Genomic DNA, 24,202 nt, shown 5'->3' with positions numbered 1-24,202 from the left:
GTAGAGGCGGGAGGATCAGGAATTCAAGGTCACCATGAGATACAAAAGACATTTTTTAAAAGATTTATTTATCTATTATTTATACAGCGTTCTGCCTGCATGTGTGCATGTACACCAGAAGAGGGCACCAGATCGCACTATAGATGGTTGTGAGCCACCGTGTGGTTGCTGGGAATTGAACTCAGGACCTTTTGGAAGAACAGCCAGTGCTCTTAACCTCTGAGCCATCTCTCCAGCCCAAGACATCTTTTTTTTTTTTTTTTAAAGACTTACTTATGTACGTATTTTGTATATATGGGTACTTGGTCTGCATGAGGAAGTTGAACTTGGGATCTTCAGGAGAGCAGTGAGTGCTCTTAACCACTGAGCCATCTTTTTCCATCCCCTGCAAAAGGCATCTTTAATTGCAGCCTTCGGGAGGCACAAGAAGCAGGTGGGTTTCTGTGAGTTCAAGGCCAACCTGATCTACAAAAGGAGTTCCAGACCAACAAGCTCAAAACGAAAATTAAAAAAATAATAATAATAAAATACATATCCAGGCTAAAGGAAGGGAGTAGTTAATGCCCTCCTCCAGTGAAATCTCTGGACTGACTGAGACATCATAGCATGGCCACCCCCTGGGAGCACCTCCTCCCAAATGATAGGAAATCAGAGATAAAGTCCTTCATGTGGAGAGACAACCCCTCCCCCCAGGGCTGCTCTCCAATGCCTTGGACAGCACCAAATTCCTTCTGTCTAATGAAAGTGGTGGTGTCCCTGAAGTCCACCTGGAAAACCAGCTGACCTAAAAGTGAATTTGTGGCCTGGGGGTGTGGATCAGTTGATAGGACACTTGCCTAAAACAAACAAAGCCCTGAATTCGTGGTAATCCAGCAGGCATACTGCTCAGGAGGCAGAAGCAGGAGGATCAGGGAGTCAAGGTGGTACTCAGCTATACAGTGAGCCTGAAGCCAACTTTGATGATATAAACATTAGATGATATTAAAAAAAAAAAAAAAAAACATAAGCCAGGTATAATGGCACAGGCCTATGACACCGCCCCCGCCTCACCAAGCACTTGTGAGTTGACAAGAGGAGGATCCACAGTTCAAGGCCAACCTCAGCTACATGTGAGTTTGAAGCCATCCTGAACCACATGAGACCTACCTCAAACTCTAACAGGGCCCCAGACCTTAGTAGGCTCCCAGACCTTAGCTCAACTGACTCCATGATAGAAGTACCATTCAGGCTGTAAAACTCAGCTTGTAGACAGTCCCATAGGCCAAAATGAAAACAAAGACCTAATCCATCAAAGTCCACAGTTCAGGAAAAGTCTCAGAATGTACTAACCTTGCTTCTTAGCTTCCATAGTTTCACTTCCGGTAACTCATCTTGTCAACCCAGAACATGGATTTTGTGCTTAGAAGCTCATCCTGAGAAAGGCTCCGTGCTACACTGGGATCCTGAACACCCTGTGTAGAGTGTAGTCGGTAGCTGGCTGGCTGCCAAAGACTTTCTGTTGGCTTAAACTCATGTCCAGGCAGTTTTCTCTGCTGCATGCCCCACAGCAAAGCCACACACACAAGAAATCACGTGGCACAGAACTGAGACCTTCCTGCAACCACCAGTGACCCTTAAACGTGGCTCCTACCCTAGGCAAACCAGGCAACCATAGCACCTGCATGAGCAATGAACTCCAACAAGTCACCAGTAATGCACTGGTGTCAGTTAAGGAAAGAAATGAAAGCACTTCCCCTCGATGTCATTTACTCAAGAGTGAGAGCAATTTGAACCCCCTACTTCACGCTGCCGGTGCCTTCCACCCTCTGCTGTGTGAGTGTGAATTTGTGCCAGCCTGAAAGCTGTCTTGTGAATCTGGCCCTGTGCCTGTCTCTGTCTCCGACTGTGTCCAAGTGTCTGTGTTTAAGGAAGGGCTTTGCCCTCTCTTATTGAACAGAGCTGAAAGCTTTTCAATGGGGAATGAACTGGACACTTTACAGAAATCTTTAACAGAGTTTTACAAGGGATTAAGTCACTAGCTCCAACTGACCCAGAAAATAAACCTCTTCCACAAACATCACTGTTTATCAAGTACATTATACATGTTGCTGTCAAAATTTATGGATTATTTTTATAAGACTGCCTCCTCCCTATATTTGCCGGATCAGAGGCATGGAAGAGCACTCCATCTAAGATTACAGCTATGATGCAGTAGTTTAGGTTGCAAAGGTTGACTACACAGAAAACCCAAGGCAGGTTATGTTATTCCATTGTTCTGGTAAAGACAGGTTAAACAAACAGGCTGAGGGCAGCACTCTTCAACCTCACGTGACCTCAGGGTGTGAGTGGGGGGTCCAGTTCCTTAGACTGTTAAGAGGCATTGAACATAATGCATTGTCACAGCCACAGCTCCACCCAACAGAGCCTGATGAGAGGCCCTGAGCTAAAACCACCCAGACAAGCCACCACTGACCCCTGATTACAGAAACTTGGGGACAGGCTGCTAGTGGGTGGGAAGCTGCTGCACAGCATCTCGTGACTAATACACGCTCCACATGGATTCCATTCCCACCACGACCACATGCAGTAAGGTGACTCACTCTCCAGAGGGACCGAGGCTGAGGACAGCCACACAGGAAGACAATGGTGGGGCCCTGAGAAAATTCACCCCACGGGAGAGATCCTCTAGACAGTGGCAATCCACTCACGAATGGCAGCTCTGTGCGTTACTCTGTTTGTTGCTCTGACAAAAGCAATGTAAGGGGGAAAGTGGTTTTGTTTGTGTTGGTTTGGCTTGGTTTGATGTCTGAGGGTGCTTTGCCTGCGTGTGTCTGTGCACCATCGTCATGTCTGTGCCCTAACAGCCAGAAGAGGGCATCACATCCCCTGCAACTGGAGTCAGACGTTAAGAGCTGCCACATGGGTACTGAGACTTGAACTTGGGTCCTCTGGAAGAGCAGCCAGTGCTCTTAACTGCCATCTTTCTAGCTCCAAAGGGCCTTGGTTTTGGCTCACAGTTTGAGGGTACAGTGGCCTCTAGAGTGTGAGGCTGCTGGTCATATTGCATCCCCCGTTAGGAATCAGAGAGAGTGAAATGCTGGCCCTCAGCTCACTTTCTCCTTTTTTACTCAGTTTAGAAAGCCAGTCCATGGGACACTGCTACCCACATTCTAGGTAGGTCTTCTGTCTTCCTCAAACCTTTCTAGAAAATCCTTCATCAACACGTATGTTTCTATGATGAGTCTAAATACAATTAAATTGACAATAATGCTTAACTGTCATGGTGGCCCAGTCCTTGCCATCCTCCACATGGGTTTCCTTCAACTAAACATTGGGAGACAATTCTTTTTGTTGTGGTGCTGTGGGTTTTTTTTGCTTGTTTGTTTTCTTTCATTTAATTAATTATTTATTTTTTTCTTTTCTTACCAACTTCCATGGGGGTTTTGTTTGTTTGTTTACATTTTATTTGATTACTTACTGTGCCTGGGCATGCGCACTACACAGATGTGTAGAGATCGGGACAACTTCAGAGAGTCAGTTCCCCTCCTACCATCTGAACTGAAATCATCAGACTTAGCAGCAGGCACCATTGTCCACGGAGCCATCTTGCCAGCTCAAGAATTCTCCTCATAACCATCTGTAATGAGATCTGGTGCCCTCTTCTGGCCTGCAGGCAGAACACTGTATATGTAATAAATAAATCTAAAAAAAAAAAAAAAAAAAAAAAAAAAAGAAAGAAAGAAAGAAAGAAAGCTTTCTTAATCCTAAGAAGACAGTATGGTTCCCATAGGGGTGGGAGTGTGAAGAAACAGTTGAGGGATACTGATTACATAGCAGGTGCCAAATGAAGCCTCCTCATCCACAAAGGCATGACAGGTGATTCTGAATGGGAAGGGGAGACCCCCTAGACTTGGGACATCCGCCCTTGGCCAGCTCCGGTCTCAGCACTCAGGTCTGCAGCCAATTAGAACATCAACCACCAAGCCAAACTGGATTCTTCTCTCAAAAATAAGCCATCAACGGCATCTTTGCATTGCAGATGCTTATTTTTAAAACACGGGGGAAACGCTGACTGGATAAAGATCTCTGTCAGACTGTAGGCTTTAAAAAAGCACTTAATTCAATCTGGCATCCCAGACGGAATGTAAATCTGCTACAGAGCAAAGCTGATGGGCAAGCAGGAGGTGCTGCAGCCCAACTGCATCATGAGATCAATCCATCAACCCAAAATAAAAAATAGCCGGCAACAGATGTACTTCAGCAAGGGAGAAAGGAACAACAGGCCGCCTTGTCTCGCTCCTTCCTCTGGGCTGCATAAATAAGGCTGTTTTGCCGGCTCTTCTGCAGAAGCCCCACTTGATCTCATTGCCAAATCCTCCAAAAGTCTATCGCCTGCTTCTTCATTTCTCTCTGAGATGCTATCATTGCTAACCTATTCTCTCAAGTTGTTTCAAATCATCAGGAAATAACTGGATGCAAAAACCCCTCAGGATGAGATGATGGTGACATATGTCAGAGCGTCCAGTGTGTGGTGTTGTCATCTGGCAGTTTTGAAACAAAGCAACAACCAAAAAGCATAATATGATCTGCTACCACCGGCTGCACTGAATTTTAAACAAGCGTGCTGGGAGAAATACCCAGAAACGCTTGATCTAAGGCACTGCAGTAGCTTAAAGACGATCCAGAATATGACCACTGCAGGGATGTTTGGCACCTTCCCACTGAATTGTGGTAGGCCAAGGTAGAAACAGTGATGCCCCAATTACCAGGCGTAGCTTTAGGCTTTAGGAGACTGACAGCTCCCACTGTCCAAGCACCCAGTGCCACCCTGTGAGGAAGCCCCATGGGGAGAGAGGCCCACAGGATCAGGAGCGATGCAGCTGCTGAGTTGCCAGTCAGCTCCACAGCAGCCCTGAGAGAGCTGCATGGGAACGGGCCCTCTGGCTCACCAACTCTCCCTAGTGCAGTGGTTCTCAGCCTCAAAGCTGGGACCCCTTTGGCAAGCTTCTGTCTCCAAAAACAGTTACATTATTATCCATAACAGCATGATTTATAATCTGTAATCTCAGTACTTGGGAGGCAGAGGCAGCAGGATTGTTGGAGGTTCAAGGTCAGCCAGAACTAGGCAGCAAAGCCCTGTCTCAAACAAAACAAAACAAAAAATTAAAATAGTTAATGAGCCTGAGGTGAGGACCCCGGACTGCTGCTCATTGTCCTTCACTCGGAAGATCCAGCCTTTCTGTAACAGCAGCATTGCTACAGAGGAGGACTGACGTCATGAAGTTTGCTGGGCTGGCCTGAGTCCCTTCCTAAGGCAGGCAAAGAGGAGAAGCCTGGGTGGAAGTGGCTCCCACTCTCCTGAACAGCCCTTCTCTGCCAACAGCTGCCTCCTGCTGAAGAGCCCGTAAGGGGGAGCACACTAGGCGAGATCTGGCAAGGAGGAAGAAGCCTGCCCCCTCCTCTCCTCACAGCTGCAGGTCTGCCTTGCTCTGCAGAACCCCAGCCCTGACCTCCAGTAACACACAAGCGGCCTGGAGCCAGAATTAGCCTGGTACCCAGGCCACCTCCATCACACATGGCCCCGGAGGGGACATTGTGCAATAGCTGGAAACAGGACAGTGCACGTCACAGCTGGCATGAAACTGGCTGAGATTGTTCTGCAATGGAGCTAGAAACGCCAGAGGTTCCATCCAGATGGGACCTAGGCCAGGAGGAGTACTTTGACTCCTTCACTCTAGAGACAGAGGCAAACAGACCTCTGTGAGTTCAAGGCCAGTCTTGTCTACATAGAGACTTCCAGGCCAGCAAAAACTACATAGTGAGACCCCAGTTTCAAAAACACAAAGTTAAAACAGAAACAAACCAAAAAAAAGAAAAAAAAAAAAAAACAGTCCTCTAGAGGCACCCCTGTGGGTGTGGCCTGCCATCCCATAGTTTTGTATGTTTTGTTTTTGTTTTCTCAAGGTGCCTCCTTCGTACTCTGACATCCTCCAGTGTCCCAGGTGCTGAACTGTGACTGTCCTGCAGCCCTGTCCTCTGCAATCCAACCCTGGACTGCCGGCTTCTCCCAGAGGAAACTGAGTACCGCAGCACCATCGTGTGGAAGCCTTGCTTAGGGCATGCTGCCAAGAGCACTGAGCCTCAGGCGGAGCAGCGACAGCCTCCACGGCTTGGCCTCAGATGGCCTGTGCTGCTTGGCGGGACTCTGGAGGCTGGGGGAGGAGGCAGCACTCTAGAGCCAAGGCAGACTCTTCTGGGGGCAGCATGGCCCTGTTAAGACGCACCCCCGTGTTCTGTGTGTGTGCCGACAAGCTTCTTGATTTCCATGTGCCCGGGTGGCTTCCGCTGAGATGAAGGCTGTGGCTTCAACTGTTCCTTCTTCCTAGAGCAGCAGGGTGTGATGAGTTTAGCATGCAGGAGGCTGACAACAGTGCTAGGCATTTACGTGGTTACACTGCAGCACAGCGGGACAGTTCAAACCCTTTAACCAAAATCGTCAGGAAGAGAAGCAGTGAAAGGCTGCCATCTCGACATTTAGGGGGCTGAGTACACAAGACCATCTCTGAGAATAATTCTTTTTGGTCACATAGCAACAGACGCCACACAAAGCACGGCTGGTAACACCTGCCATGTTTCTCTCTCTCTCTTTTTTGAGAGTGGAGGGGTGGGAGGAAAGTTTCTAGACAGGGTTTCTTTGCGTAGCCTTGGCTGTCCTGGACTTGCTTTGTAGATCAGGCTGGCCTTGGAACTCACAGCGATCCACCTGCCTCTGCCTCCGGAGTGCTGGAATTGCAGGCATGCACCGAATTTTGGCATTTTCAACTCCATTCTGTTTCCTTATCTTATTTTGTATGAGACAGGGTCTCATGTAGCCCAGATTGACTATCAACTTAATATAGCCAAGAATGACCTCGCATTTCTGACTGGCCCGCTCCGCTTCCTGAATGGTGGGACTGTAGGCACGCACTCCTATAATGCAGTGCTGGGTATCAAATCCGGGACCATTTTGTGCGCTAGGCAGGCACTCTGCTGAGCTATATCTCCAAGCCCCTCTGTATTCTCTCTCTCTGTGTGTCTTTGAGAGAGAATTTCACTATATTGCCTTGGCTAGCCTGAACCTAAATCAAGCTGTCCTAAATCACAGATCCACCTGCCTCAACCTCCTGAGTGCTGGAACTAAGGTCATGTGGCACCATGCCCAGCTAACTTTGATGATCACAGAGGGATGGGAGAGATGTCTCAGCAGTTAAGAGCACTTGTTGCCCTTGCAAAGGACCTGGGTTATGTTCCCAGCATCTATATGACACCAGTTCCAGGGATCCAACATTTCCTTCTGACCTCTACAGTGCACATATGTACATGCCGGCAAAACACTTCTACATGTAAGTAAACAGTAAATCTGAAACAAACAAACAAACAAACAAACAACTTTTAGGGGCTGGAGAAATGGCTCAGTGTTTAAGGGCACTCTCTGCCTTCCAAAGGACCCAGGGTCAATTCCCAGCACCCACACGGCAGCTCACAACTGTCTATAACTCCAGTTCTAGGGATTCTGTCACCTTTATAACAGTGCACATACAATAAAATTAAATAAACATATTAAATAAATTTATTTTAAAAAAAACTTTTAAACTGATCACAACATTGATTTCACCAATGCTCATAACTCATAATCTGAAACACAGATGTAGCTGCCTGTCCTGATTCCTTTTGCTCTGCTTCAAGCTTGTGCCCTGAATCTGATTGGTGAATGTACCAGTCCCATGACATAGGTACCACCAAGCACCTGAGGGACCTTTGGCAGCCTGCTGAGAGCTTAGCCTTTGTAACAAGCCATCTACCTGCCAGAGGAAAAGGAACTGACATCATGCAAGCTCCTGTATCCTCTTATTCCCACTCCCTCAGTTTTTGAGACAGGCTTTCTCTGTGTAGCCCTGGCTGTCCTGGAACTTGCTCTGTAAACTAGGCTGTCCTCAAACTCAGAGATCCATCTGCCTCTGCCTCCTGAGTATTGGGATTAAAGGCATGCACTACTCAGTTAGCTCACAGTCTTTCTCTGAGGAAGTCAGGTTGTTTCCATTTCTCAGACAAGAAGCCTGGGCCAAGAAAGGTGAGATGACTATAAAATAGACATAAACAGGACTGGTCCTGCTTTAGAATTCAGAATGGGGATCAAGCAAGGAAATTGGCTCACAAGAAACGCTCTGAAAATGCTGACTAGGACGGGTAGGTGGCTGGGGAAGAGAAAGTGCTGGAGACAGAGAAAAGCAGATATGGAAGTAGGTGGGGCAGAGCATCCCTGCCAGATGGTGCCTGGCATTATCAGCAACAGCTGCAGCAAGGGAGGCTGACCTCAGGAGCCCGGGGATCTGGGTATCCCCCTGTGGGTTGTCATCCTGGATAAGGGCAGGGAATAAGACAAGAGGTCAAACAAGGTAGAGAGGCCACTCTGCCCATACCTGACCTAATCTGCCTTCAGTGGGCAAGACTCTACCAAGTCGAAGGCTGACATGGCAGTGGCTAGCTAGGGCAAGTACCCTTGTTCCCCTCACTTTGTCCTAGAGGAAAAAGCCCTGCACAGCAGGGGGACCTGCCAACTGGACAGAGGACAAAGAGAGAGAGAAAGAGAGAGAGAGAGAGAGAGAGAGAGAGAGCGAGCGAGCAGGATGTGGCCAAGATGAACCGGATGAGAGCATGACAATGGCTTTGGAAGGGTACAACGGACCATGGAATGTGCTGAGGAAAATGGATTTGACGTTAGAACTCTGTGGGTCATTGCTGCACCTCCCAGAGCCACTGGGCCCCTCCTACGATGTCAGGCACTGGGGCAAGTAACACAGACAGATCCTGCAGTGTGGAGGGACACGGGTTCTTGCACTCACAGAGAAGCACTATGGAAACCAGGATGTCAAACACAGGGTTGTCTCTTCAAAGGACCATAAGTATAACCTGTTTTCCACCTAGGAGGCTGGGAGTGGAGGTGGCTGGGAGCGAAGGTGGCTAACAGCCTGGTGACCTCTGTGCATCTGTATGACTGGTTCCACACCAGATCCTCCGACACCCTTAAGACATCACCTGTAGTCAGTCTATGGAACCCATCTTTATGGAAGGCATGAAATGTACTTTACAAGGAATTTCCAATGTAGTCATGTCTTAAGCTTTATTGTGCACATGGGATTGAGTTAATTATCACCAGGAGATTTTTCTAAATTGTGTTGGGCTTAAATATGCCTAAAATAAACTACCCAGTGTCGGGCTCTCAAAGTTTGAACCAACCCCAGCTACTGAGTCGTGCTGAACTGGGCTGCCTTCTTGCCTTCTTGCAAATCATTCCTCTGCCGGCCATGGTGTATGCAGAGCCAACCCCAACACTGCAGGGCTGACAGTAGAGTGAGAAATAAAAAGACACCGCGGTAAGGGGTGCCACTCAGTTGGCAAAGTGCTTGTTTAGTTTAATTCTAGCACCACACAAAACTTCATCTGGGATAAGGGAAGACTCTATCTGAGAAAGAAAAGAAAAGGGGAGGGGGGCTGGCTGTGGTGGCACACGCCTTTAATCCCAGCACTCAGGAGGCAGAGGCAGGTGGATCTCTGTGAGTTCAAGGCCAGCCTAGTCTACAAAGAGAGTTCAGGACAGCTAGGGCTCTATCACACAGAGAAACCCTGTCTCGAAAACCAAAAAGAAAAAAAGTGGGAGGGGGGATGGAGAGAGAATAGAGGTAAAAAGAGAGGGAGGAAAGGGGGGTTAAGGAGAGAGGGAGGAAAGAAGGAAAAGAAAGGAACAGACAACAAAACAAAGTTTGGAGAATGGGGACTGAGAGGTGCAAAGAGGAGGTCCTGCCTCCACTGGAGGAGATAGAAAAGAGATCCAAAACCAAATCTAGTACCTAGTAGCATACTTTTCAGAAGTGTAGTTCTAGGAAAGCCTTCTGGCGATAACTGCAGACACCAACACACCTCAGCAGATGGAGTCCTGCCAGTTTGCCTGTTCGCCCTGGACACATCACATAACCCCTCTGACAGAACCACCTGCTGAGATGTGCAAAGAACCTAGATTTGGTGAGCATCTACTGAGCAGCCTCTCTGGGTCCAGCACTGCACGAGGTTGGTGCTGAGCATTTGCAGGTGAGCGACGCCCACAAGTCCCCACTCTCAGAAAGCACAGACCTGGTGCAAGAGACACTGTAATGTGTTAGTTGGGTTCCAAAGCAAGGACTAGCGAGAAGGAAGTGATACCACTCAGAGAAGATAAGGATGGCGGGTGTTCTAAGCACTGAGAAACGAAATTCAGGGTAAAAAAGTTGTGGAAGAAGTGAGCAGGCAATGTGTTCTCAGACCATAAGGGGCTGGAATACAAGTTACAGTATGAGTAAGGAGGGTACTTACACCTCAGTTATTCATGCCAGTGGGAATGGAGGGAGCGCCCCAGGCCCAAGCTTCACAGATGACACCTTGGGTCCTGCTTTCCCAACAATTCCAAAAACAAAAGCTTGAAAGGCCTTAGAAGTACCACCAGCCTTTAGGGGCAGAGCGACTTGCTCAACTATAAGAACTTAGGTTGCACAGACAAGAGCCAAGGACCACAGAATACACACACACACACACACACACACACACACACACACGCACACACTGACAGGGTCTCAAGTATTCCCTATGTAGTCAAGGATAACTCTGAACTCCTGAGCTCTTCGGCCTCGGCCTCTGAGTTTCTGGGATTAGGTATGTGCCATCATAGCCGGTTTACATGGTACTGAGAACCCAGGCTTCGTGTGTGCTAGCAAGCACTCTACCCACTGAGCCACAACCCCAGCCCGGGAATCTCTTCCTTTAAACACTAAGCTTCCGCGGAAGAGAGCTTCCTCGACGTTAAGATGAACACAGCCCTTTCCTTCCTGCCCTTTCTCGAGGCCAGACCGAAGGGCAAATAAAACGAGAAGCAGCAACGGCTGGTTCCAAAGCCACTCCTTCCTCCCCGCATTCCCGCCCCTCCTCCCAACTAACCTCCCTCGCCAGTCCCACCCCACTTCCGGTCCCTCCTCCTTGGTCCCATCCTTTCCGGTCGCGCCCTCTCGGTCGCATCTCTTTTCGTCACCCTCATTGGTAGAAAATACCGAGCCCCCACCCCCCAAGTTGCGGAGAAACGCTGTCCCGGTAGTCTTTCCCGGAAATGACGCTAGGTCCGCCACTGAGGAAGTGACAACAGGAGTGCCCTTGAAGGGCAGGCCGTCTAGGCTCCGCAACCCTCCGCTCGCGCTGCCGGGAGGTAGGAGCCCCGAGGGTTGGGCCGAGCCGCGGAGGCGGCTGGCTCCAGTGCAGGCTGGCGACCGGCAGGCGGAAGCCCTGAGAGGGGGGACCTAGCCTCGGCAGCCACACGCCCTGCGCTCCCCGTCTCCCCAATCCCCCCAACACGTGTCCCTCCTTTGGGCTTCCCTCTGTACACATGCACCCATTTCTATTTGGTCTCCCGTGGCTGGTTCCTATGCCTCTTGGTTCCTCCTTCCGTAGTTGGGAGGCTTCTTTGCTCATCCTTCGACAGCTCTCTTTACCCTCCTTAATTTCCCATTAAAAGGCACTTTTTAAAAGAGCGATTGAGAGGGTAAAGATTTTACTGACACCTTGGGTTCCAATTAACTGTCCTTTTAAAAACTGGGTGACGTTGGGCGTGTCACTTAAGCCACCTGTTTCCCCGAATGTGGACAGTATTATAACAGTTTCTTCAGAGTTGATCAGGGAGAACCAGTGATGTAACTCCGTTCCGCCTTCCAGCAGCCTCATAATTACACCTAAGTCTTCATTCCGCCCTCGCCTCTAGATAGCTTTTGTTGTTGTTGTGTGGAAGTTTTCAAGACAGGGTTTTATTGTATAGCCCAAACTGACCGTGACTTATAGCTATTTATAATGACAAGCGTGCTTCACACACAAAAATCATACATTTTGCTTCCAGCGCTGCATGTGTCAGACATCTCAGAATTCCAAGATAACTTTGTTTTTCCTAGCGTGCTGACTTCCTGTTGTGTACCGTGTACCCCAGCTCTTCGTGCCTCTTTCTCTCACAGATGGCTCAGCGGCTGCTCCTGAGGAGGTTCCTGACCTCACTCATCTCCAGGAAGTCCCCTCACGGTGGGTGGGCTTCCCTCACCCCCAGGACCCTGCAGAGCCCTCAGTACAGTGCCGAGGGTCAGGCAGGAACACTCAGCCCAGCCCGGACGCTACACACCTCCAGAGTGTGTTCAACAACCTTTAACATCCAGGATGGACCTGACTTTCAAGACAGAGTTGTCAACAGTGAGACGCCAGTTGTTGTGGACTTCCACGCGCAGTGAGTACTGGGGGAGACGTACTTGAGCAGGTATTTATTGCATGCCAGCGATGGTGCCCACTATGGCTCGCTACCATGTACAATGCTTTTCATGTGTAAACTCACTATGAAGACTTTTGAGACCCGGTGCCCTGCCCTTAAGAAGCATGCAGTGTGGTAGGAGACAAATTGGCAAACAGTCTTCATAAGCAGGCCAGGGTGAGTGCTGCGTCACGCCTGTGTCCTGCGTCTCACGGCCTGAAAAGTCTTCTCCAGTGTGGAATAACGTTTTATTTTAACATCTCAGCCACCAAAACTGTGGGAAGGGCTGGGCAAATCATCAGCACCGCCATGGTAGTGCCCACGTGTGTCTGGGGTGGGCAGGAGCTGTGTCCTTCCCATACGGTAATTGTGTGTTTTAGGATATAGAAATGCCTGCATTTTAACCTGGTCTTCCTTCCTTTACACCTTTACACCCGATTCAACCAAAAAGCCAAGAACCTGATTAACAATTAGGAGGCTTTCTAGACAGGTCTCACGGGTTCTTTTGTTTTCTTTCTGGTCTTTTCTCTGACTCACCGAGTTGCCTTGGACAGACCTGTATGTGTCCTGTTGTCTGAGATAAGGCCTTGCAGGCTGGCTTTTTAGATATTTAGGTTTATTAACTGATTGGAAGTTTTGGGATAGGAATGAGGAGTTGAGATAGGGTCTCACTGTGTAGTCTATGTCAGACTTGAGCTTGCCTTTTTCTGCCTCCACCTCCTGTATATAAGAGACGACTGGTATGGGCCAGCTTATAGAAAAGATAAAGCAGGAGTTGACGGCCAGGGATCTGTGGAAGGCAATTCCTCCAACTTCCTGGTATGGTGGAAAGCTTCTGAAAGGAATGGTCAGTGAGTTAGTCCTCTTTTATTTTATTTTATTTTATTTTATTTTATTTTATTTTTTCTCCTCTACAAGGTAGTTGATTGCTTGGTTTGGGTTTGTTCATTTAGGGATGGACACATCTCTGGTATCACGTACAGAAATGGTAGCACAGTATCTGCCTTAGGAGACTTCCCACTCCCCAGCCAAGGAGCGGTCACTCCTGTCTGCTGCAGTATGATCCTCAGCAGTTGGTACAGAATAAGAAGTCAGAGAGTCCTTGAGTGACAGTGTCACACCGAGAAACTTTGTCTAAGAAAACAATCTCAGTGGCTGGAGAGATGGTTCAGCGATTAAGAGCACAGGCTTCTCTTCCAGAGGACCTGGGTTCAAGTCCCACTACCCACATGGCAGCTTATAACGGTCTATAACTCCAATTCCAGGGGACCTGACACCCTCACACCAAAACTCATGAAATAAAATTAAATTAATTTACAAAAATGGTTTAGCCAGGCAGTGGTGGTACACCTGTTTAATCACAGCACTCTGGAGGCAGAGACAAGGGGACTGGAGACATGGCTCAGTGGTTAAGAGCACTGTCTGCTCTTCCAAAGGACCTGGGTTCAATTCCCAGCACCCACATGGCAGCTCACAACTGTCTGTAAAGCCAATTCCAAGGGATCTGACACCTTCACACTAAAGCATATAAAATTTTAAAAAAAAAGCGGGGGGGGAGGCAGAGACAAATGGATCTCTGACTTTGAGACTAGCTGAGTCTACAAAATCGAGTTCTGACCCAGAAAGGGATACATAGTGAGACCCTGTCTCAAACCACCAACAACCACCCCTCCCCAAAAAAGGAAAGAAAAAAAAACGCTTTTAGCAACCTTGAGGTGGTCCTGGCTCTGCTTGTTTTATCAAGACTGAGCTTTATTATGTAACCCAGGCTAGCCTCAAATTCCTGTTCCTCTCTCTTCCTGTCTCAGTTAGGTATTTTGTTGCTATGATAAAATACTCTGACAAAAGAAGCTTAAGGGAGAAAAGGTTTGGCTCACAGTTCCAAGCTCAGCCCATCATAATAGGGAGGCCATAGTGACAGAGTTTTGGGGAGGCTAATCACGTTGGATCTCTAATGAAAGAACAAAGAGGGATGAATATTTGTGCTCAACTCTGTAGGTTTTTTTTTTTTTTAACATTTATTTATTATGTATATAAATACATACTTCCTCGTACCATGGCGTGCATGCAGAGATCAGAGGTCAGCCTTCTGGACTTGATACTTTCCTACCATGGAGGCTCCCAGGACAAACTGGGTTGTCAGGCCCAGCAGCAAGAGCCCTCTCCTGCTGAGCCATCTTGTACACTCAACTTTTTCTTTTTACACAATCAGAATCCTAGCTCAGAGAGCAGCTCCATCCACCCACAATTGGTGGAATCTATCCCACCTCAATTTACCTCATCAAAATAATCCCCCATGGGCATGCCCAGCAACCCCTCCCCCAAGTTGAGGAATTGCTGGATTGCACCCCGTTGCCAGGCCATGTGCCTTCCCATTCTGTCATCTGCAAGAACTCCACAGGCCTTGGATCCTCTAGGGGATGTCTTTTCAAGGTCGTGCATGCCTCTGAGAAGGTGCCCACCCTCCTGGGTTTCCCTCCCTTTCCTTTTACCTTCAGAGTCCATGAGGGTTCCAGGGGGGTCCTTGGGAGACAAGTGTAACAGCAAGCACTCTCAGGACTGACTGTCCCTTCTCGCCTCCCTTCTGAGGTGGTGTGGCCCCTGCAAGATCCTAGGACCGAGGCTAGAGAAGATGGTGGCCAAACAGCATGGGAAGGTGGTGATGGCCAAAGTGGATATCGACGACCACACAGACCTGGCCATTGAGTATGAGGTATGTGTTGGCGTAGAGTTGTCTCGGAGAAGCCAAGGTGAGGACATTGTGTGGACCACCAACTCCGTGTCCTCATCTAAAACACCCGTGGAGTCCAACCTGTGTTGACTGCATACTCTTGGATGTGATCACCCACTGGGGTGTGGAAGACCTCCCAGGGCCCATAAAGAAAAGTAACTCTGTACATTTATTGTCCAGTTAGTTGCTTGGTCACAGCCCATAATAAGTAGGGTTGCTTTCATAGATTTACATTAATTTCTTAAACTGTTCAGTGATGTAGGAGAACAGGCAGTGAGAGGCATGTCTGGTGTTATAGAGCTCCGGGCTTAGCACACATTGATCTCTAGCACCCTTAGGAAGTGGATTTTGTGGCCCAAAACACTAGGTCATTCTCTGTTACTGGTTTTTGGGTTTTGTATTGTTTCTCAAGACAGGGTTTCTCCGTGTAACAGCCCTGGCCGTCCTGGAACTTGCTCTGTAGACCAGGCTGGCCTCGAACTCAGAGAGATCCGCCTGCCTCTGCCTCCCAAGTGCTGGAATTAAAGGCGTGAGCCGCCACCACCCGGCCGTTGTTGGTTTTTCTGAGATAGGGTTTTATATAGCCCAAGCCGTCCTTGAACTCCTGATGCTCCTGCTTCTGCCATTCAAGTGTTAGGCTTATAGGAATGTGCCACCATGGCTGGTCACAAGTCAGTCATCCTCTTAAGTCTCCCTGTCCTACGTACCTCACTTGCAGCCAGCTGTTGCTTATGAGCCCTGGCTGGCATGCCAGGCATGATTGTGGCACAGGTAAGAGGAGACCCTTGTCCCCAGATGTTTCTTGGTCTGAGGTGATCATTCCAACCGGAAATAAAAAGTTGTGTGAGAAGAAGTAGCACACCTTGTCATGGGTAGAAGTGGCCAGGACAGCAAAGGCTTCACATTCCAAAGCCTGTGACCTGAAGTGTGTGGGGATGAAGGACACATAGCAAGAAGGAAAGAGCCAGAAGTGATGTTTCACCCTTGCAATCCAGAGACTGGGGCAGGGAGAATGCCTCAAGCTCAAGGCCAGCCTGGGCTACAGAGTGAGCCATCGTCTCAGTACAAAAACAACAAAAAAAGAAAGGCAGGCTGGAGAGATGGCTCAACAGTTAAGAGCACTGGCTGCTCTTCCAGGAGGCCCAGGTTGCATCCCCAGCACCCACATGGCTGTTGACAATCATCTCAGCCCCAGACGCTGTGCTGCTCTTCTGGCCTCCTCTGGCACTGCATGCACAAGGTGCATTTGACGTAGCTGCAGTCAAAATGCCCATTCACATGAAATAAAAATAAAGGGAAAATTTCAAAACAAAAACCACTCTGACCTCAGCAAGCAGCGTTCAGGAATGTCAAGTGGCTGGAGAGATGGCTCAGAGGCTAAACGTGCTGGTTGCTCTTCCAGAGGACATGGGTTCAATTCCTAGCACCTATATCACAGCCCACAAAGAGTCTGACACCTCCTTCTGGCCTTTATTGACAAAATTGTCATGCCCATAAATTTTATTTTAATTTAAATAAGTAAATCTAAATAATATCAAAGTTCATAAACAAGCTTACAGATACATCTTTTGAAGAACTCTGAGTCGCTGAAGAAGCCACCAGTAAACACGTGAGGCTCTGCAGGCAGGCAGTGGCTGCTGCAGCAGCTCAGCTTTCTCTGAAGTCCCCAGCCACAGGACAAACTAAAAGTGGCATGTTCCAGTCACTGTTTACAGATGTGGGTAACAAGCAGAGTTTGGCCCCGGGGGCCATGGTCCACTTTTCAGGCATAGGCTGCCAGTACAGAGGCTTTGGCAGTCATTGGTAAACACTTAGGCTTTCAGAGCGTTTTCAGAGCTGAAAGTTTTGGCTTGGGGACACTCAGCCACTGACGTCTGTGTCAACGTCCAAACTGATGAGTGCTGTGGAAAGATGGAAATGGAGGAGGGACTCTTCTTTTGTTTTTCTTTTTGTTCTGTTCTTTGATTTGGCCTGTTGAGGGAGCTCAGGTTGGCCTTGATGTCACCATGTGAAAATGACCTTGTCTTTCTGACCCAGTGCTTCCGTCTGTGTGCACCATCACAGTCTGTCAGGGGACTGTCTTCCGTGAGGAGGTAACATAACAGAGACCTGAAAGAAGCAGTGAATGAAGTGTGTACATCTCAGGAAAGAGACACGGGGCAGGGCAAACAGAAGCCCTGGGCTGGCCACAGGAGTGGGATATCCTGTGGACCCCAGACGGCCACAGTTGAGGAAAGAGAGAGTCCCTTTGTGGCTGTGGGGCTAGGCGAAAGGAAGAGCAGGGTTGGGAGGCCAGGTGCATGGGAAAGCAGGCCATACTGGAACAGGGGTCCTAGGGAAACTGCTGCCCGTGACACTCACAGAGCTGAGGTCACACCTGGCTGCCTGGGGCCCAGCCCTGGTTCAACAGATATGTTTGGTCTGGCTGTCAGTGCGTTTTTTTAAAAAGGGGAAACCAGGTGCTGATATTTAAAACTCAGAAGGATTTGTGCAAGCCAGGCATGGTGGCACATGCCCGTGAGCCCATCAGACTGAGCATCGGGCCAGCCTGGGACAGATAGCAAGACCTTCTCTCGAAGAACGAGTGCATTCTTTCAGAAATCCCCGTCGCTGGAGTTCTTGAAATCCCAAGGCCAAAGTGAACCTTTCCCTCCCTCTGGATATAAGAGGCTAAGGGAAGTAGAGAATTTTTTCTCAGAGTTCAGACATTTAGGCTTAGGTAACCAGGCCTTCCTCCCTGAAAGCCACTGAGGTACAGTTTTCCATCCTCTGACCAGAGCCCGTGGAGGGAAGCAGAGGGTGGACAGTGTGAGAACTATTGCCCATCTCTTGAGCTGGACAGAGAGCAGAATAATAATTAGTCAAAGGGAATCAGGCTGGCTGGGGCAGAGCAGAGGAAGTGAATTCTGGGAAGACAGGACCAAGGATGACTGCTCCTGATGCAAGGCCGTCCTTGAGATGTCATAACCCAGGTCACTTAAGGGCTTGGGTGGCGGGAGACAGTGTTTTTGAAGCTCAGTCGGAGGGGCCCTCCAACTTTCCCCCAGCTTACCCATTGCACAGCCGAGATCCCAGCAGGTTCAAGTGTAAATGTGTGGCCTTTTGGTAGAAACTCACGGCAGGAACCACCCCGGGGCATGGGTTGGCCTAAGATTTCCAGGCTGTCTCCTGGGACCTCCAAATGCTCCCATGTCAGGCTCTGCATCATGTGTTTGGCAGAGAGCTACAGACCAACCCTGTGCTAAGGCCTGGAAGCTGGTAAGATGCAAAGCAGACTTCCACCAACAGAGGTCCCCTGGGGTGCCATGGGTGACTGGAGTTGCCAGCACCAAAGCTCCTCCTGCACTCGAGCGAGCCTGGGATGGGATGAGTATGGACATCCCTGTGGTGAGCCTGGAAGGTGAGGAAGTCCTTTGGGACCCTTATCCTCCCGCTGCCTACCGTCCACACAATGCCTTGGTTACACAGAAAGGCATCCGAGACAGCCTACATGTCGTCTTCTGTCCTCGTTTTGTCAAGCCCTGGGCTGGGGCCACTGACATCCCATGAATCCCAACAGGCCCACCCTGCCTGCTCCTTGCCCTTCCTTACCTTGCACATATTCTTTCTAAAGAGAGTCCAAGAAGGAAGTCACCACCAAGTAATCCCCAGCCCCCTGGGAAGCTTCCTGTAAGGCCCCAAGCCCTCTTGCAGGTATGCGAGGTATGTGGCAAACTTGTCAGACTTGCTCAAAGCCATTCTCAGAGCCAGGTACCTCTCAAGCCTCCCTGACCCCCACATGCTTCCTCCACCGCCCACCCTGACTTCCACTGCCCCTGAAGGAGGAGGAAGAAAAGTCCTTGAGGCCTTTGGGGTTTCACTGACAGCCTCCACTCCTATTCTGCGTAGTCTCAGTTTAGGGGGTGCAAGGCCTTCACCCTCCCCCCATCTCTGTCCTAACCCTTGAGACCTTGCCAGTTCCTGGGGGGGTCCAGTAAGGAGAGAATGGGCCATCTGCTGTCCCCTGAGGCCTCTCTTTCTCAGCCTTGCACTTGAAGGTGTGGTCCTTTTGTAGAAATGAGAACAAGCCAGCATCTCCTGTAGCCTGACCATCTGACACAGCCACCATCATTACTTTAGTGACTTATTTATTTATTTACTTACTTACTTACTTACTTACTTACTTACTTTGGAGAGGGAGGTGGCATGTTTTTTAATGTGGTCCAGACTGGTGCCAAACTCAGTGTATAACACAGGATAGCCTTGAACCATCTTCTGCCTCCACCTCCCAAGTACTGGGACTAAAGGCATGCACCCCAATTCCCAGTTGAAATTGGGATGAACCCGGGGCTTTCTGACACTGAGCCAGCACCCCGCCAACTGATCCACATCCACAGCCTGGCTGGGTCGTGTCTGTTTTGCTGGTTTTCCTTTTTAGAATGTATCCCCCAATAGACACATTATCAACTAGTTTAAAATACATGCTGTTAAGCCTTTCTAATTCCCCTGTTCGGGAATCAGTGCTTCTCACACTTGACTACGATGTGGGCTGTTGTTTGTTTTGGTTTTTATCATCACTGTACATTGTATGCATGGGCCCCCATGTCAAGCACACGTGTAGAGGTCAGAGGACAACTTGGTGGGAATTGGTTCTCTCTGTTACGAGGGTTTCGGTGATTGGACCCAGGTTGTCAGACTTGGTGGCAAGTGCCTTTATCCGTGAAGCAACCTGGCTCATCCTCCTGGAGGATTCCTTTTCTTTGTTGTTTTTCTCCCCTTTTTTTCCCATGTGCACAATGCATGGTTTGCTTGTGTGTGGGGGGGTACATGCATGTGCGTCCATGCAGATGCCATGTTGGCAATCATCCTTATAGTCTTCCACCTATCCTTTAAGGCAAGGTCTCGCTTGCTAGCTAGAATGCTGTAAAGACCTCCCCCACCACCACCCTCCATCCGAGGCTGAGTTACAGGTAGGCCACCATACCTACCTGGCATTTATGGAATTCTCAAAAGAGCAGACTCTGGGATTGAGGGTATAGCTCAGTGGTAGAGCACATGCCTAGAACACGTATGCCAAAAGCCCTGGGTTCCTTCCTGCGGGGGGGGGGGGGGGGAATAAAAAGCAGATTATCACCCAGAGTCCTGGGAAGGGTATAATTCCTAAGTGGCTGTGTGTGCTGGGTGCCAGTGCGTCTGTGGGCTTAAAGTTGGTGTCTTCCTTGCTTGCTCTGGTCAGCTGTGAGCCTGCCTGCTGCAGGATTTTCTGCCTCTGGAATGCCGGGAGTTTAGGCAGGCACTGTACCCACCCAGCGTTTACATGAGTGTCGGGATCCAGATGTGGGCTTCATGGTTACATGGCATTCGAGCCATCTCCCCAGCCCCGTGTCGAAGATAACATCCAGGAGTCTGTTCTCCCCCTTGGTCAAGTGGTCCAGTGGGTTGGACTCGGGGTCATCAAGCTTGGTTGCAAGTGTCTTTACTCACTAAGCCGTCTTTCCAGCCCTGTTTTGTTTGTTAAATTATGGTTTTTCAAAACAGTGTTTTCTCTGTGTAATTCTAGCTGTTCTGGAACTCACTCCGTAGATCAGGCTGGCTTTGAACTCAGAGATCTGCCTGTCTCTACCTCTTGAGCGCTGGGTTTAAAGGTGACATGGCTGGCAATAATGGTTTTTCTAAGAACTCTCTTGTATTCGCTTTTACAGAACATTGGGCATCATTTAAAGCATGAAGTCATTGAGTTCTTCTCTGAATTGCCTTTCCCCTCCTGGGGTCTGTGTTTTCTCTGTCTCTGATCCTTCACTCTCCTGTAGAAACAAAGCCTAACAGACCTTGTTTCTTGTTTCTAATCCCTCCTTAATTTTCTGAGTCCTCTTGAAATAGGTGCTTTGAGCCTCACTGGTCTCATATCTAAAATGACGCAGAGAGTTAGGAGAGTTAGGATGTTGCTCAGTGACAGCAACTATGTGTAGAAACAATAAAATGGACCAACCTAGGGTCGGCATTCTATGAGCGTGCATAGATAAGCACCCAGGACCTTTCCTGACACTTAAAAACGTTCTCCACCCACGGTGTGTCCCTCAGCCACCGAGGTCAACAGCTTCCTGCGGTGTCGGCTGTGCTGCCCTTTGATGGTTTCACAGCAGAGTTGCTAGTGGGAACGTTGCAGGTCAGTTGGGCGAGATCATGTGAGCATTCACGTTCCAAGCTAGGGGCCCCCATGGCTTCTCGGAGCAGGACAGATAGCATTGATTCCTGTTGCCGTGCTGGAAGTGAGGAGGAGGCGAAGGCATGCCCCATCGCTGTCCTGTGTTCCCAACACCCAAGACCACGTGCAGTGGCCCGAGTATTAACATTGATGGCTGGGTTCTAAGCACCCTGATTTAGGACCAAGCCTTGGCTTCTGGTCACAGCCCAGATACCTCACCTAGAACAGTGTTCTGGGAGCCTGCAGCTGCGTGCATGCGTGTTTACATGCGTGTTACTCAGACGCACATGAGAAAGCCCTCGATCAGTAATGACCAGACCTCAATCGGCGTGGACCCCAACCTGGTCTTTGTGTGTCCCAGCCTGTGCAGAGGCTTGCAAACACAGCAGAACTCCACAGGAGGGAAACTCCGTCCACTTAGCACCAGAACAAAGGGAAGTTCCTTGTTTTGTTTTGTTTTTTGCTTTTGGAATGGAACCCAGACCTTGTGCCTACTAGGCAAGTACTCCACACCAAGCCACGCCCTCAACCCTAGACCACATCTTAAAAATGGAATATTTATTTTAAAGGGACGGAATGTCCACTGACAGAACATTTCACCAGAGTTCAGCTTGTCCCTTAATTGAGTTGCCAGCCTTAGGGTGCTGCAGCTCATTCATCGGCCACCAGAGGGTGCAGGAACACACCAAATGGGGCTTCCTGGAGCCTGTTTTGCTGGTCCCTGCCTTTTCCTAGAGACAGTCAGTACAAACTTAGTACTGGGTTGTTAATGTCACCACCTGTGTCAGAGTGAGACAAGGACAAGAGCTAGCAGAGAGGCTATGACTGTGGACACTTATGGTCAGCACCATTCCTGGTGCTGGCACATACCCTGGGCCTCCCGTGTCACCCCCAGGACCATCCTTAAAGGGACCAGAGGTGCTAAAAATAAAAGCACAAAGACCGTCCTACATGCTGTCTTTTTCTCATTAGGAATAGACAGGGCCTGTCACGTGACCAGTGAGGGCTAGGATAGGGCCAAAGTGGCCTTCACTTCTCTCTTTTTTTCCAATTTGAACATAATCTCAGTCTGGCCTCTGAGGAGGCTCATCCCACAGCCCTCAGGCTGTGTGAAGACTTAGTGGGTTTCTGTACATTGTTCTCATTGTCTTGTAGTTAACCTGTACGTAAGCTAAGTCCCAGTTTATCTACTCTGTTTATACAGGCTCTCATATGCCAGCAAATACCGAGCATTGGGTAATGTACCATGCCAGGCCGGCCAGCCTCATCTATGTTTGATATAATATGTATGGGTCTCCAGAGCGGTGGAGGCATTGCCTCATGGAACAGGAAGACCCCTTTTTTCATCTGCTGCCAGCCCTAATAAGCCTCAGGTCACATACGACTGTCCCTTTCCACACCGTGCAGGAAGAAGCTGTGGATCTCTGGTCCCTGACAATCATTAACTGTGCCCATCAAAGTGGTCCTCATGAGGTCAAGCTTCACACCCACCGTGAGCCATGGGCCCTGTGCAGCCCTCGAGTATGTCGCTTGGCATCCTTCCACCCAAATAAAAGTATTGTCAGTGTCTCCGCTTGCTGATGGAAGCCGAGACTTTAGGTAATAAAGGGGTTACCAGGTTGACTCAGGATAGGAGTGAGGCTGGACCAGCCAGCCCTAGAGCTCACTCTCCAGACCACTGATATTTTTTTTTTTTCCCTTGGGACTCTGAGCTCTATCTCAAACATTCAGAGTAAACCATGCGATGCCCAGTATATAGAGAGGCTGAGAGGCTCAAGAAGCAGCCTGCCTGTAGCTTGTCCAGCTACTTTCATCTCATCATCCCAGCCAAACTGCTGGGCCAGCGAGTCAGTGACATGGTTCAGGAGCAGAGTACCGATGGGAGCTTGCAGTGGAAGATGCCCCAATGGGTGGGCCTCCTCTGGGCCCTGCTCCCAGTAAAGACCCCATTTCCTTTGGTACCTCCTGTGATTTTGGCCTTCTCCACAAAGGCTTGGGGAAGGTGCAGGAGAAACCTTCACCTTGGAGTGATCTGGACTCTGTGGTTCCCTCACCCAGGTGTCTGCTGTACCTACCGTGCTGGCCATCAAGAATGGGGACGTGGTGGACAAGTTTGTTGGCATCAAGGATGAAGACCAGCTGGAAGCCTTCCTAAAGAAGCTGATTGGCTGACGAGCAGGGAAGAGCCCTGGCTGCCCTTGCCTGTTGGGAGCCTCTTTGGGGAGGAGCCTAGTAGAACTCTTAGCCCTCCGCGGTGGTCCTTCCTGCCCTGCCCCTCATCCCTGTGGGTCTGACCTTGGGCAGCAGACCTCCAAACCTGGAAGCCAGCAGCGCTCCCAAACCAGCCCCCAGGCCAGAGTGGCCAGCAGAGGAGCAATGCTGCCACCCTGCCACCGGTGTGGGGCCCCCTGTGCACCTCCTACTGTGTCCTCCTCCTGGGGCCTGTCCCTGTTCCCCCAGATGCTGGAAGAGCCGGGGCCAGCCCATACCCTGACCGTGTAGGTGGTCGCCCACACCCCATCTCCATGGTCCTTTGATCTGAATCCCCTAAGCCCTGGGCATTTGCCTCTGGCACTTTTCCTCTCCTGCCTCTGTTCATAAAGGAAACCAGAAGCTGAACAAGGGAGAGTAATGTGATTCTCTTAATTTTTTGTAGGTCTGTAATAGAGAACTTTATGTGACCCTTCTACCTCTTGCTGTGAAGAACCGAGCCCACACGCTATAGCTGTCCCTTTTCTCCCTTGACCCCTCCCTGGGTTAGCTGGGCCTGGTTCCCTGAGCAGGAGGAGCTGTGAACAAGTCAGACCAATAAAACCAGGTTTGCACTGCCACTGGCTTCTGTTCTGTGGGTACTGGACACTTGGGGTGGACTGGGGTATTCCCAGGCCCACTACTGTCCCCAGTTCCCCTTGGACTTTATATTCCTCCTGTGACTTGTGTTCTGTCCATCATGGCTCCTGGTCTG

At 49.5% G+C, this 24,202-nt stretch overlaps 1 protein-coding gene across 2 annotated transcripts; it reads left to right on the top strand.

The window, feature by feature from the left end:
- Positions 1-11,139: 11,139 nt before the first annotated feature.
- Positions 11,140-24,068, top strand: Txn2 (thioredoxin 2). Of its 2 annotated transcripts, XM_055603026.1 has the most exons (5): positions 11,140-11,245; positions 12,039-12,301; positions 14,912-15,035; positions 22,645-22,836; positions 23,296-23,374. In XM_055603026.1, the coding sequence occupies exons 2-4, from the start codon at positions 12,039-12,041 to the stop codon at positions 22,816-22,818; spliced, it is 561 nt and encodes a 186-aa protein (XP_055459001.1). In that variant the 5' UTR covers positions 11,140-11,245; the 3' UTR covers positions 22,819-22,836; positions 23,296-23,374. The 2 variants fall into 2 exon arrangements, with proteins under 2 accessions (XP_055459001.1, XP_055459002.1); XM_055603027.1 differs by lacking the exon at positions 22,645-22,836 and having other exon boundaries at positions 11,143-11,245; positions 23,296-24,068.
- Positions 24,069-24,202: the final 134 nt, after the last annotated feature.

This window comes from Psammomys obesus, unplaced genomic scaffold, assembly GCF_907164565.1.
Source record: "Psammomys obesus unplaced genomic scaffold, mPsaObe1.curated_primary_1811, whole genome shotgun sequence".
Classification (NCBI taxonomy): Eukaryota; Metazoa; Chordata; class Mammalia; order Rodentia; family Muridae; genus Psammomys; species Psammomys obesus.
The sequence above is the reverse complement of the archived record's forward strand: the minus strand, read 5'-3'. Positions and strand labels throughout refer to the sequence as shown.